Source organism: Prenolepis imparis, unplaced genomic scaffold, assembly GCF_030444845.1.
Source record: "Prenolepis imparis isolate NDT839.2.m4 unplaced genomic scaffold, iyPreImpa1.0 SCAF_3, whole genome shotgun sequence".
In the NCBI taxonomy this organism is placed as follows: Eukaryota; Metazoa; Arthropoda; class Insecta; order Hymenoptera; family Formicidae; genus Prenolepis; species Prenolepis imparis.
In genome coordinates this window covers 15,964,197-15,979,055 of record NW_028141161.1, presented here as the reverse complement: position 1 = coordinate 15,979,055, position 14,859 = coordinate 15,964,197, and the positions used below count along the sequence as shown (strand labels likewise).

Sequence of the window (14,859 nt, the reverse complement as noted above, 5' to 3'; positions counted from 1 at the left end):
TCGCGCGAGAAAGACGATACGTCGACAAATCGAGAATCTGGCCCGCACAATGTGTCCAAAGGTCGTGACTAGTCGACGATCGCGGTTGATGCTGCCGGCTGCAGCTGGCGCGGCAAAAAATGAGCCGCGATTGTTTTATCGCCCCTCGGGGCCGCCCGATGGTCAACCGGTCTCTTTCTCCTCTCATTATTATGATTACCCGATGGGCCGGGTACCGAGGGATGGATGGAAGGGTGGAAAAAACACGGATTTTCATCCCCTTGTCCGGAGTCAGCCGGTCCTATATCTATCTACCTGGGCCGTCCGTGTCGGCCCTTGTCCTTCCGTATGGAGTAGCATCGCGGACGACAGAGGCGGCGAAATCCAATTTTTTCCCTTTTATCGACCCTTTCCTCGATCCCCTTCTCAAAAGAGAAGTAACCCATGCGATGCGCCACATGCCGTCGTCGTTGGCCGTCCGCGTATGCAAATATTTCGTCGGCGCATTGTGTCTACGAGCTGCCCCTTACTCTCCCCCTTACCCCCGCGTCCACAAAAGATCCAGGTCAAACTCTCATCCGGTTAGGAATTTTTATTTTTCGATCGGTTGTGAAACAACAAAGCGGGTCACCCCGGTACTAAGGGGGGACATAAGAGAGGACGGGACGCGACCGGTGCACCTTTCGTGGCGCGTAACGGTTGGCCGTAGAGTGTCGCCCTAAGACAATCGATACAATTACGAGGAACCGTACGGTAGGGAGAGAGGCGAAAAGGATCGTCTGCGAGATCCCTCTTTTTCAGTCGTGGCGGCCACCCTTCCTTACCGCGCTTCTTTTCTCCCTTTGAACCGCGTCTTCCTCCTGCGGAAGGAGCGATTGATGTTTATAGAGATGGAAAAAAAAACGAGAGCTCTCCGAATGATGTGAACGCGCCGACGCGACGAGAGATACCTCGAAATTCAATATCAATTATAAATCCTTTCACCCTGTAATTTTTCGACACATATATATATTTTTCATTTTACGCGCGTAACATTATATATTATTTTTATATTTTAATATTACGATTCTCTTTTCCGTCTCTCCGTCTCTCTTTCGGTGTTAAAATTTTGACATGTAATTCTGTTGATAAAATCACAAATACAATTTTCCATTTTATGTTATTGAATATTTTGTTTACCGGCGCAAAAGTCTCGCGGGCAGAAAATACAGCGGTGGCGAGAGAATTGAAAGCCCCGGCTCTCGGAATCGATCGATTCCCCGGGTCCCCCGCATCATATGCAACGAAATCATACCTCGACGCGTAGTCTGCAGGTCGTAATAAGATCCAGCCTCTCTATCGACGAAAGGCTCGCGCTAGGGAATGCCGCTGGAGAATTTCCAGAGGCGAGGCACGCCGACCTGGGGGCGGCCGAGCAACCCCCGTGGAAGCGCGATGGAGCGAGCTGCGGTCAGCGCTAGGATTCGAAATACGATGGTGTACGTACCCGGTTACGTCGCGTACGCAATGTCGCTGTGTTAACCTTATTGTCACGGTGGTACCGAAGCATGTAAAGCCGCACGGACGCCTCCAAATTGTTATTGCATGCGAGGGATAGAGACGGAGTAAACCGATCGACGTGCCAGGCAGGTCAGATTTCATCGGAGATTAAAAGTCGCCCTTCGTACTTGCATAATATATCTGGATAATGAATCCAATCGAAATCTATCTTGAAATTATATTTGAGATATTAATATTTCACGAATAATTCAAAATTACTGTACCACCCAAGTTTCTAAAAAAAAAAAAAAAAAAAAAAAAGGATATTTTAAGTACACACACACAATTGTTCTTTGTTAAAGAAAAAGTCATTTACTGATTCGAGATTATTTTTTTAAAATTATTATACTTTTTACAAAGTATCTTCTCGTCTATCTATCCTAGCTATAAAGTACGATGGAGTATGCTGTGGTCAGTGCCACGATTTGAAATACACGATGAACGTGAACTCCATTCTGGCGTGTACGCAACAACGGCGTGCTAACCTTACTGTCACGCCAGGGCCAAAGGGATGTAAAGCCACGATAACGCCTCCAAATCGTTATTGGGTAGCGACAGAGAAGCCACCCCTCATCGTTTACCAACCGTTCTATGGTCCCTAGAATGGAGTGTCGGAGATATTGCGAAGTGCAGGGAGCTACTACTTTAACTATCGTTAAATCGCGTAAAACCTATAATTGAATACTCATGAATAATCGTCAAGTATACTCTTTTACGGTTACTTTCTTCTTTCGAGGTCTACTGCGAATCATCAGTGCACGCAGATTCATTATTTCGACCTCCAAAATATGCATCTCGAAAATATCGACCTCGCAAGTATATCCAACTCTCGACGTTGACTCTTCGAACAACTCGCGTCTAAACTCGAAAGACGTCCTCCCCTTTAATACAAGAAGTTTCTACAGCGGATTACCGTCCGCTTACTGTGGATATTTATCACGAGTAATTATCAAGAATTCAGATTGTGTGTGTTCCTAGAGTTAAAAAATTACTTTAATTGGCAACAAAGAGATCGCGATTCGTCAATTTCCTGCACGAGTTTCGCGAAATCTTGTACATGAAGCTTCGTTACATCGTCCCATAAGACTACCCTTATTCTCGTCTACGAACCATTAACGAGAAGTTGGGAAGAGGGAGCAAAAATTAGGCGCTAGTTCCCGCGCCTAATTCCCGCAAACTAAATTACCCAAATCGTATTCGCACCTTCCCCCCGACGCGACGTGGGTGAACGTGTCAACGCCATCGTATTCGTAGCGGTCGGCGCCGCCGCTGGCCATGAAAACTTATCCGGATTCGAGAGAGGAGCCGCGCTGGCCGGTTATCGTCATTATAAACGGTCTGCGCGACGTACATGGCGTCATCCACCTGACGCCTCGGTACACCAAGCCGCGCAGCGCGCGCGCATCGGGCTGGGCATGGCCTCGCGCAAAGCGCAGAGCGCACAACGTACACGAAGATGTAAGAGCGCAGCGCATCGCATACAGCGCACATCGTTCGTGAGGGTGGGCGAGCGGGAAGGCGCGGGAAGGAAGAGGGCGAAAGAGGAAGGCGCGCGTCCGAGTAACCGAGCGAACGCCGGTTCGTGGTCCGAGCGGGCGGAAAGAGGAAGCGAGATGGGGCGCGCAGGAAAGGACGAGCGAAAGGGAGAAGAAGCAGCGAGAGCGAGGGAGAAAGGGAGAGAACTGGTAAGCGGGCGGATGGACGAGCGGACGGATGGATGGGCGAATGTGCAAGAGCGCGAACGGTGGCGGCAGAGAACCGATGAGGGAGCGAGATGGAGCGCGGGTGGAGGGCCAGCGCGCGTCCGAGAGAGGGTTGGTGGCTCGCTTCGGTACGGTTTAGGCGGCGGGCGGCGGGCGGCGTGTGGTGCAATAGAGGCGGCGAGGAGGTGAGGTGGGGGTGCCCGGCACGGGGCCACGGCGCAGTTGCTACTCAGACACGGGGATGCTCGCAATGCCTCTATCAAAGGTTACCGAAATCCTACGGAAATATCCGCGTTAACGCGGCGGGCCGTGCCGTGACGATTCGTCAAAGACGCGTGCCGCGATCGCGGAGGTGCTCGTACGCGAGAAATCGGGGAATTATATCGGAGACTCGCGCTGCGCGTCGTACAAGTCCGCGTGTAGAGAAAGGAGGGACCGGGAACGACTTTGGGGGGCGGTTTCCCGTGGGGCTTTCCCCGAGGAGATTCAAAGTGCGCTCGCAGACCCTAAGGAACGATCCGAGGAAAGAGAGAAAAGGAGAAAGGAAGACGAAGCGGGATCGGCGAGAGAGCGCCGAAGGAGATGGAGATGGAACAGAAGCAGACTCCCTGCTTGAGAGATCCTTTCTACCAAGATCGCCACCCCGCAACGTGCCAGCAGACACTGCCGATTCGCGAGGAGCACGTGGGGGAGAAAAGTCCGGGAAAGCACGAGGATGGAGAGAGCGCGGCAAAATAGAAAGAGGGAGAGGGAGAAAGGACGTGAGACAGGGAGCTTAGAGGGTGCGAGAAGGACGGAGGCAGCGTGCCGACGCGTCTTACCACGACGCGCAAGGAGCGACGCCGCGCGCCTCTCTAGAAGGGGAAAGAGAGAAGGTGGAGGGGGCGGGCGAGGATGCCACGGCGGGGGTGGCAAAGACGCTCATTCGTTCCTCGAGTCACGTGGCCCCCTTCTTATAGCAAAGGTTTTTCCTTTCATCACGCGGGAGATTCGAATGGCCTTAGACCGACGCCGACTAGGACTCGGGGGATGCCCCGGGGGTGGGTGCGACTATCGATGATGCCAGATCTGCGCGGTATCCTGCATCGATCAAGTGTTTCTTTCAATTTGTTGCATTTTTCTTTCCATACATCTGCGAGATAGTATTCTTGACTTGGATTTACATTTTCCATCAGTAGAGCGTAGGGGTACACCAAGCAACCCCCTCATGAGATTCATGATTCAAGCTTTCGAAAAAGAATACTTTACATACATTCGAATTCATATTTTAGATTCTTTCTTTTAATTTTATCGTATATTGACTGTAACTTAATTATAGTAATCAAGTAGTAATCATTAGTTATAGTAATCAATGGTTTCATTTGAAATTGAGATTGTTGCAGGAAACGCGACTCATTCGACAACTGAGGTAGAATCTGTCATGGTCGATGCACCTTATTGTCACTCATACGCTTCTCGGTCCCTCCGCAAACCTTTCACGCGGCTTGAAATTCCGACGCTATCGTAATCGCATACCGACTAACCGATAAAAAAACGAATACTTAAAAATTCGCGTTAAAAAACGAGGCAATCGGTGGATTCGTTCGCGATCAGCGAACAGGATCCACCGTCGATCGCCAAGTCACTCGACGGATCGATCGTAACGACGACATACGGGGGTCCGGCGGCGCCCCCTTTTCTTTTCTGTTTCAGACGCGTCGCACTGTGTTGTTATGTGTTGTCATAGTTATTTCATTGAAAAATTAATTTCGCCGTTTCCGAAACACGCACCGATTTCTGTCTGTGAAACACAACGTCTGAACAACTCCTCTTAAGTTTTGCCGAAAAGACTTAAATAATTTTGAGAAGCTAAAACACTTTCGAGCGATCCTGATTTCAAAATTACGACGAGTACGAAGACGACGATTAAGAAGAAAAAAGAGAAAATCAAGAAAAATACGCGAAAAAAAGCACCAAAAAAAGAGAAGAAACGAAATTGAAACAAAAGCATTGCCTTAAAGAAGAAGAGTACACCTACACTGTCGAAGGAACAAACGAGAGACACAGGGGGGAAAGAAACAAACAAACAAAAAAAAATAACACTTTAGACGCCTACAAAGTAAATTGTAAAGATATGACTAAAGTATATTTTTAACAAGTTTTGAGAAACTTTAGATTTTAAACGTAAATTTAAAAAGCGAAAAATATGAAAAAAAACGATAAAATTCTTAATAACTAAAAATGTGATCTAAAAGTCGTTGCTACCAAGAGAAGCCTTATGTCCTTGTTTCAGTTAGTTCGGTTCCAAACGTAAGTACCACACCAACTAACTGAATATCGATCTCTTTGCATGGCATGCCTTGTATAAGTTTTTCTTTCTCTGTTCCAAACGAAATCGCGACCCTCGAAGTCATCACTCGAGAGGGAAAGAGGGGGAGGGGGAAGGGGGACGGTTGCCATATTCGGAGAGAAGCTCCCGAAGCTCCCAAAAGCTTCCGAAATGAGCGGTAGATCCTCTCGAGTGAACTCTCTTTTTCGCTCGATTCATCGAGCGAGAAAGAAGAGGGGCGCGACTTCGACAAAGATCTGCCGTGTCGTTTAGCGGCTCGCTGATCTCGTAAACGGAACGATAAATCTTCGACTGTTTAAACTCCTAGTATCGCGCAAATAATATTACGTCCAAAGGCAACTGTTTTACAAGTTTACTGTGTAATGACAGACCTCGCGCGCGGCACCACCTAACAACGGTCGCTATAAAACTTAACCAGCGTAATGCATACTTTCGCGCCGGCCGCGGCCTGTCTATATTGCCAGCTTCGCTCTCTCTTTCTCTCGCACTAGAACGACCGCAGCTTATTACGGTAAATCAGTTAAACGCGAAAGTGGCCGTAATAATAGCGACTACCGTAATGACTACTGTTACCCGGTAGATTCGCTGTTATGCATATTATCATTATAATTCGCGGATTATTAAGTAGCGTGCAACGACTTGATGTCCGGCCTCTGTCGCAAGGCGAACTTCAAACAGAAACGAGTTTCTCGCGATGATATCAATCTAATTTCAATTGCTTACATCGCGACTTGATTGTCCCGTCATAGAGATTATCACTTTATATGATTGTATATCTCCGCTATCTTCTGTCGTTTCTCATATAATTTTTCGTCTAATTACAAGTCGCTATCACACATCTATGATTATTCAAGTCGTTGCATATTTATTGCATGCAGTTCTAATCACGTATTTATTCGGTCGTAGCGGATTATTTTCCACGCAATGTTTTCTCAAAGTTAAAGTTCGCTTCGCGTTAAAAAAAAGAAAAAAAAACGGGGGAAAAGTATGGAGGAAAAAGGGGCGAGAATCGCGAGTCCTCGAGACAAAGAACGCGCGGTGCACAGAGTCATTCCATTTCCCGAGTTCGATGACGCACCCCCAGGTCCGGTGCCAGGCCCGGGAGCTCCACCGATGATCAAGGGTGATGCGGGAGAAAGAGGGAAGGGTGGGCTCGGCGAGCGGCGGTGCAAAGCTTCGATTTCAAATTTCCTATTTCCCGACGAGTTAGCCTGTGCTGAAAACGTGCATGCAACGTAACAACGCGTACGCGAGAAAGCGAGAGAGAATCGCATATACTCTCTCGACGCGAACCCCGGCGGGGGCGAGGAGGAAAGGGGTGGAAGAAATGACGGTGGAACGCGGTGACGATGGCCGGGGGCGGCGGCGCCACGGCGAAACACCGGCAACCCCGCTTTCGCCGAGTATTTTTTCGATGATTTTCAAACGCGCGAACACGCCGTGTATGTGTATGTATGCGCGTACGTTCCTCCGCGCGCGTATATGTACATGTGAACGGCCCCGATCACCCCCTTCGATGGTTGTTACGCCGGGGATGCCATCGGAGGAAGAGCGGTAACGACGGGCGCGGCGGGAAGAGGAAGAGGAAGAGGGAGGGGGAGGGGGAGGGAGGGTGGTAGTCGGCGGCGGAAAGGCGTTAGGGTGCCCCTGGGTGGAAAGAGGAGGGTTGGTGCAACGGTGTCGGTGGTTGCATGAACCGGCGGATAGATAGAGAGCTAGAGGGTGAGTGCGGCGGGGAACGGCGTGCGAACGGAGATAGAACGGCCGTGAGATACGGCCGAGGGAACCGGGGGGAGAAAGCGACGGCGGTGGTGGGCCTGCATGCACTTTTTTTCCGCACCCCGCGTATTGATCCCGGAGTCATTCAAAATGGCGGCCGGGGCCGAGTCAGCCAATGACTGCCTGAATCGATGACTGCAGCGAGCCACCCCCGGACCGGCCAATGGGAGGCCAATGGGAGGCCGTCGCACGCCGTTCTCTGCGGGAACTACCACCCCGATATATACGAGACACAGGCCTCCCACGTTGTGTACTCTGGTACACACACGTATGCACACACACGTGTGTGCATCTCTGCTCTCTGTGTACGCGTAGCTGTTCGGTCCGCCGGGTAGAGCTCGTCGATGACCCGGGCGACGTCAATGATTTCCACGGAAAATTTTCCCCCCCAAAAATGGCAAAACTCGCCGTTCGCTACTCCGGCCAGATATCCCGGACCGGAGCTCGCTGTCGCTTTGATTAACGGCCTTTCTATGTATATATTCCGCGGCTCTCTCCCACCCTCTCCCCCCTGGCTAGCCCCCCTCGTACTTTACGGCAAATATACGAGACGGAAAGTACTGATTGTGCGCGCGGGCAAAAATATTCGCAATCATCGACCGGCGTCTGCCATCTTTCATGATTCGCAGACTCTCGTCATCGACACTGCCCGATGTGTTGCGTTCCGAAATAAACGAGATTCATCGTTAGACACATTTATAATCCAATAATCCGAAATTATTAAAAAAAGAATAGACTATTTTTCAACATCATCAACAATGATATCAAGACTAACGCGCGATAAATTTTATCTCGCTATTTTCGTCGCAGCCACATTAATTGCATCATTACATTTCAAATCGTCTAATAAATCATTTCGTTCTTTCATCGCTTTCAACATAAGAAATTGCGAAATTGAAAAGATTTGCGAATAATGAAAGAGGATTGTCCTCTCGAGCAGTTTTACGTCGACGGATACGTACGTAAAAGTCGTGATTCGATAATAATCGACATTTTTAAAAATTAAAATCTAATATAATTACGACATCTCTCTTCGCGAGAAATTTTCAAGAGACGAGGATATTTCTGGCGCTGGCGGTCTTGGTAAAACTTGAAACCGCCAGCGTGGATTTTACATTCGCTAATAAGAATGGTATATACGCGTCGTATTTTTCCGATAACGCGAGAAATTTTTTTTTCCGGAATGACTTTGTCGCCCGAAGTCACCGCGCTATCTTCTTCACCTTGATCCTGGAGATCCGCTTTATCTTATCTTTCTTCGCGGTTCGCACAAAGTCTCGGAAAACACGGAGAACGATCTATCTATACTACTCTCGATACTCTCGGATCAGCCGCTCTTCATCATCATCATCGTCAACCTCGGGGTGTCCTCGGGACGCCGGATCCGGGTCGATTTTCGGATTTGCTCCGAGGTTAAAATTTCAGGGTGCGCACACATATACACCGACCGACCGAAGATCGATCGATCGCGTCCGATCGCGGAATTCGTTGCCGCACTTTGCGCATAGCGCGGGGCAAAGAGAATGTCGAAACTGCGCGAGGCACGAGGCACACGATTGCATCACGAGTCCGCACTGTGTGTGCGGCGAGCTGCATTACGTCTGTGTGTGCATATGTACTTAGATTGGCTCCTATTGACACAGCCGCACAGACGACGGTGGTGGTACAGTCGGGAAAAATGTATACGACGATGCGTTCTCTCCGCATTCGACAAACGTTCACGCACGCACGCACACGCCTTTGATCTCGCGCGACGCGCGTATTTGACATCCTGAATTATCCGGAATCGACCTCGGCGATCGATCGATCGGCGGATCGGTCCTGTATCCAAATAACATCCACGCGTTTGCTCAACGAATCTACAATTCATTCTTTTTATGCCCGCTTTTATCCTTTTCACGCGAATAAATTATTCTCCCCCTTCAACCGCGCCGCGGTCCGAAATAATTTGATTCATTACGCGCGTTTGCCGCGTTTGGTTATATTTAATGCGGCGATATATACGGTATGCACGCGTATATATGCACGCGTATGCACGCTCGCTCGCTCGTCCGACGAGCGCGTTCTCATATTTAATGTAAATCAAATTTAGAACCGGAACAAAGTACACCGGACAGCGGCGAGCTGCTACCGATTCTACACGTTTGCTCGATTACTACAGTTAATTAGCCGTCCGTCCGAATGGACTTGAAAAATTCATGAAGTGTCTCGCTCCCTGCCCGTTCAGTTTTTCGGATCGCTGACTCATTACAATTCCGATGACCTCGCTGTTCCGTGTTCAATGCATCGCAAATTGAAAGAACGTCGCGCGCGCAATTTTCCGCGAAACGTCAGGAAATATGTAGATATGTATATAGAGTCCCCTGCATATACTTTATTAAAGTTTATTTGAATTAAAATGTCGCGCTTGATATAGTGTCAAATCGCGCGGATTAATTTTACCGCAGTGGATGCAAAAGAAAGAGTTCACTCGTTGAGGAACGCATGATGCATCATCTCGTCGCGCAACAAACGAGGGGAGAAAGAACGACCGATGCACTTTCTGACGCAGCTGTACTAAGTGCACGACGGAATGGGTTTTTCTAGCGCGGGCAGTTTTTCTATTAAGCTTCATTTGTTTCTTTCATTGCGTAATGCGCCGGACGCGTCGCTCATTTCATCCTACTAGCCGACCGGCTACTCCTACCGTTAGAATTCTTAATCCGGGCCGTCAGTTTCGATGGCTCGCGTGCTGCACGTTCCACCGATTCGCCGAATCGCGACCGTCGCGACGATCTTAATCTCATTTCCCGCCGAATAAAATAGTGTGTCTCCTCGTATTGCGACATATTCGCCAATATGTGACAACGCGCGTGAGGTGATTGAGGATTTAAATCGATGTAACATAGCGCGGGTGAGTTCAATTGTCTGACGCTTTTATTGCCATAGAAAAATAGGTGTACCTCTCTTTTTCATATCTATATTTATATTTCATATAAATTTTTAATTTATCGGAAAATTGTGCTAGTCTCATTGCTCAAAGTTATTTTGCGTTATTTAATTCATACGAATATTATTCGATCTCTCCTTTTAAAGAATATAAAAATGTATTTTTTAAAAATTATTTTTAGAGCATTTTAATTTTTTCAATTTTTAAAAATTTTCTATACATATTATATTAACATATTTCTTGGAAATTTTACGTATGTGCTTAAATTTGATTCCAATTTTTATTTCAATAATCACACATTTATATATTTTAATGAATGCATGTATTATATAATCGCATTCGTCGTTATCGCCCCTTTAGCCCTAATCGATATTTTAGCATGGACAAAAACCTTAAAGACTCACCCTTTTCTCCACTCGTTCCCTCGTTCCTTATTTCGCCGCCAGACGTCACCTCACCACGGGGTAGTTTCCGTGATGAGGGGTTGAGGCGAGGCTACTTCACACGAGCAGCGAAACGAATTCCTGCAACAAAGCAATTCGGAATTATGAATTATTGTTTTATAAATCTTTTTGCGTGACAGACACATTGGTTAAAAATGCATTTATATATAATAATCAATCATATAAAATAATTCTTTTTTTACGTTTAAATAAAATTATTGACAGGTATTTAATATATTGGCTTTCTTTTCCCTTTTTCCATTTTGGATTCATAATCGTTCTTTGAAAATCTCAATGACTAATCGAAAATCGACTAATGAAAAATTATTTTCTTAAATCGAAATGAAAGAATTTCGAGGAAATCGTCAGAATATTAGTTTTCCTATCGCGAGCTAGGAAATTCGAAAAACACATATAGGACATAGGGTAACAAATATCCCAGTGGTATTTCCACCACCTGACGATCGCCTTCGTCGACACATTTTCGCGCACTCCCCCGCCGCCGGCACTTTCGCGAAGAAGAAGGCGGACAATTCAAAGTAGGCAGGATCAGGCCCAGAAGACAAATGTCTTCCTACGCAGAGGCGTACGTCCTATCGGGGTAGTCGATCGGCTCGATTCACAAAGCACCGCGCCGCGCCGACACAACTGGCCGTCAGAATTGCAAGTGCACGTGCAACAATTTTCGTATACACGCCAAGTATCCGCGGTTTGTACACGTCCGTTGGTAGGTTCTTGAAGTACAGCTGCCGATCGGGATCAAGGGGGAATCGGGATCGGGATTGAGATCTAAAATGCCGCGTACATACGAAACGTACATACGTACATACGCGTATATTCGCACACGTACACATATACGTATGTACCTGACAATCCACCCACTCTATAAACCGAGCGCGGAGGCTCGATTCTCACCTGTTTTTATCCTCGCGTACGCCGCATCGGGCCGGCCGCTTCATTTGTAATTTAAAGTGAGCCTCGATTGCCCAATGCGTTCTACATACTTATATTTGGAGGAACACACTCGCGCGCGGGTGCCTCTCTCTTTCTCTCCACCCGCATACGAGCAGTGCCGAAATTCTTACCAGCACGGCGGCAGCCTGCCGCGAGCGGAAGTTCGATCGCGATCGCTCCCCGGCCACTTTCGTGCCGGAGACCCTCGTGTCGGTAGTGCGTTACTTTCGTCCTATACATGCCTTCCGGTGACGTCCGGATCAACTGAATATTTCTGCACCCGAGTCTTGCAAAATTTCTCGCAGCAATTAGTAGATATTTAGAGTTAAACTCCTCAAAAGTATTTTTTTACGTGTTTCCAAGACGTGTTTCTTACCAAAAATCTTACCATATATCAAATGTTTCATTATTAAAAAGTTGAAATTTACCTTACTTTTTATAACTCGAAAAAACTTGTGCCAGAGTTAACTCTGTAGAAGAAATTACGCTGCTAAAAATATTACATCGAATTAAACTAGCGACAAACTGTCATCGATTCTCTGTCCCTTTCTAATTCTGCTCATTGTTAAACATATATGTGCAGCAAGGCGAACTATACATCGGAATAATCGATTTCGTCATACACATATAACGGTCGTCATAGGATATCCCTTTAAGGAGCGAGATACATTTTTCGACGGTCCATCGCACCGCGACAAAGGTTATCGCGCGCGTGGTATAGCACGTGTGACGAAGGTCACTCAATTTTTCCACCATCGCCGGACGGCCGAACCATTGGCTAACTTTTTTCGCACGACGGTCCACCACCCTCGTCGCACGCGCGTTGGAAGAGACGCGGATAGGGTCGACGCGATGTGGGTGGAGGGATGCGACCGGACGCGTCGCGACGCTACGCTACGTGATGCTTTTTTCTTTGCTCGCCGCTTCTTATCGCCGCCGCCTTTCCAGTCGAGGGAAGAAAAAGAGATAGAAGGTTGGAAGGGTGGACGCGCGTTGTTGCGTCGTCTCGGACGACCAGCGGGGATTCACTTGCGCGGATGCTAGGGGCAGGGTGAAGAAAAAAAAAGGGGTCGCGCCTCCCCACCCTCCGGACTCATACTTCCACGTGGTATACACGTGGAAAAAAGGACGAGGCCAGCGTAAAAAAGCGGCGCGTGGGGGTCGTCGCGTTGGTGGAGGGGTGCGAGACGAGGTGGCTGAAAAAGGGAGGGAAAGAAAGGAGAGAAAAGGACGTAGCAAAAGGATGTCGGACAAGGGAAAACGTCGGTAGGAGAAGGACAGACGAAGGAGCGTGCAGAGAGGGAAAAGACGTTGGCGGAGAAGGGAGGAATAGGAGCCTAATGCGATGGTGGGGCAGGTACGTTAGATGAGAGCTCGGGAGGGAGAAGAAGGGTAGGAAGGGCGGGTGGGTGGCTTGGTTGTCTACTTTGGCGAGCGAGGGTGCGTAAGACGAGCAGGATGACCACCATCGACCACCCTCCGCCGTGAAATGAGCATCAGCGCGTCCACTGGAAAGTCGACGTCCTCCGCAAGGTCGATGATCCACGTTTAAATCGCGATTTGACTTTCAAAACGAGGGTGGCAAGAATGACGGATGGGCCAGATCGACTCGATACATTTGAATCCGCTTTCTCGGCTCGGCGATCAATGGACCCGCAACCGACTCGATCGACTTAATTGTCATCGAGTCGCGAGCAAACTTTGCGCGCGTAGCGTCGACGCGAACTACCGTAACTCGGGCACGATCCGTAAAGGAAGGATAAAAAAGAAAGCCTGCCCCACTCCCCCACGGCACAGTTAGTCACGCGTATGTTGCCATACGGGACACATGAGGGAGGAGGCCATTTTTATACGACGGTCCCCCTTCTTTTTATTCGTACCTCAGACTGCTACACCCCCTTACGCAGAAGCCCCCTACAATTTTTCGTCAGTCGAATACCCCGATTCGTGGCGTTCGCACGTATTCGCGCCGGTATTTATATATATATATATATATATATCTATATCTCGTTAAAGGAGAATCCTTTAATCCGCGAGGGAGTTAAATTCGCGAAAAGAGAAGAGCCAAGTGAGTTTACGCGACGGAGATGATCCGCGACAACTGAGCGAAAAGTTTTCAAGGACATACCCTTAACAAAAAGAGTCCACTTGGTCCGAGAGCTCGCGTACCGGCCTCGCGTACTTACGTGCGCCAGAACGTAACCGCGAAGTGTAAGATAGCGATCGAGATAGACAGGGATAGATAATCGGTTCTTACGACCGTTTCCTTCCCTCCTGCCGGGAGGGTTTTCTTGGCCGGGTGAAACGGAGACGGAGAGCGGCCCCACTCTCTTTCTCTCATCCCTTACGACGCTACCCCCGTACGAGGCGTCGGCGGAGTCGGCGGCGGAGAAACCCCCACCCACCCACCTGGGCGAGGGGTGAAGAGAGAGGAGAGTTTGAGGAAAAGGGGGAGATAGAGCGCGCGCCTCGGCGTCGTATCTGGTGGGGGCAAAGGAAAAGAGGGGTAGCTTGAAAACTCCTGTCCTACGGCGGCCTCAGTTTTTCGTCCTCACGGAGGTAGATTTTCGTCGTGGGTGGACGCGGCCGGGGTCACGAGTCGGTCCACGGTAACCTGGGCCCGCGCCCGGGCCCGTCGGACCCGCGTACGAGATCGCCGCGGTGAAGAAACGGCGTACGGCGAAGGCGCCCCGAGGTGGCCAGAAATTTCGCGGCCGCGCACCACCTAAGACAACGCCCCTACCCGAACACGCGTTCTTTAAGGCACGAGGGGGTGGCTTTTAGTCAGACGCACGCGGTCTGAGAAGCGCGCCACCACCGGCCCCCGACGGAGAAGGACTTAGCGTTTCTCGCGAGCCGCAGACCCGAGTCAGTTTCGGTTCCTCCTCCGTCAAGGACTCGAACGCGGAAGAGGAGAGAGCTTTTTCCCCCGTCGTACGTCGTCGTCGTAGTCATCGTCGTCTTCGTTGTCGTTACCGTCGTCGTTACCTCCGAAGAGGAAGAACAGTGTCTTGGCCGATACCGTGCACGAAGGTCGCGAGCGCAGCCGGACCGAGGTGCAACGATTTACGTATTACGCGCATTACCGACCATCGTCGACCGCATCGCTCTGTCAACTTACTCGCCCGATCTCTCTCAGTAAGGGATTTCCTTCCGGATATTCTTTCACTCCGGAATATAATATTCTATCCCGTATATACGATG

General features: G+C 49.0%; 2 protein-coding genes across 3 annotated transcripts in view; both read right to left on the bottom strand.

Moving 5' to 3' along the window:
* The window catches only part of LOC145934343 (uncharacterized), a 149,784-nt gene extending 137,889 nt beyond the window's left edge, over positions 1-11,895 (bottom strand). Inside the window, exons 1-2 of the mRNA XM_083034702.1 lie at positions 11,881-11,895; positions 10,663-10,753 (exon numbers count right to left, since the gene is read on the bottom strand). Of these exons, the coding sequence (XP_082890828.1) occupies positions 10,663-10,753; positions 11,881-11,895 (106 nt within the window). The remainder of the gene's footprint in view (positions 1-10,662; positions 10,754-11,880) is intronic.
* LOC145934030 (uncharacterized) overlaps positions 10,675-14,859 on the bottom strand; it is a 172,496-nt gene continuing 168,311 nt past the window's right edge. For both annotated transcript variants that reach the window (XM_083034220.1, XM_083034221.1), the window contains one exon: positions 10,675-10,782. The gene's annotated coding sequence lies outside the window, so the exon portion shown is untranslated. The remainder of the gene's footprint in view (positions 10,783-14,859) is intronic.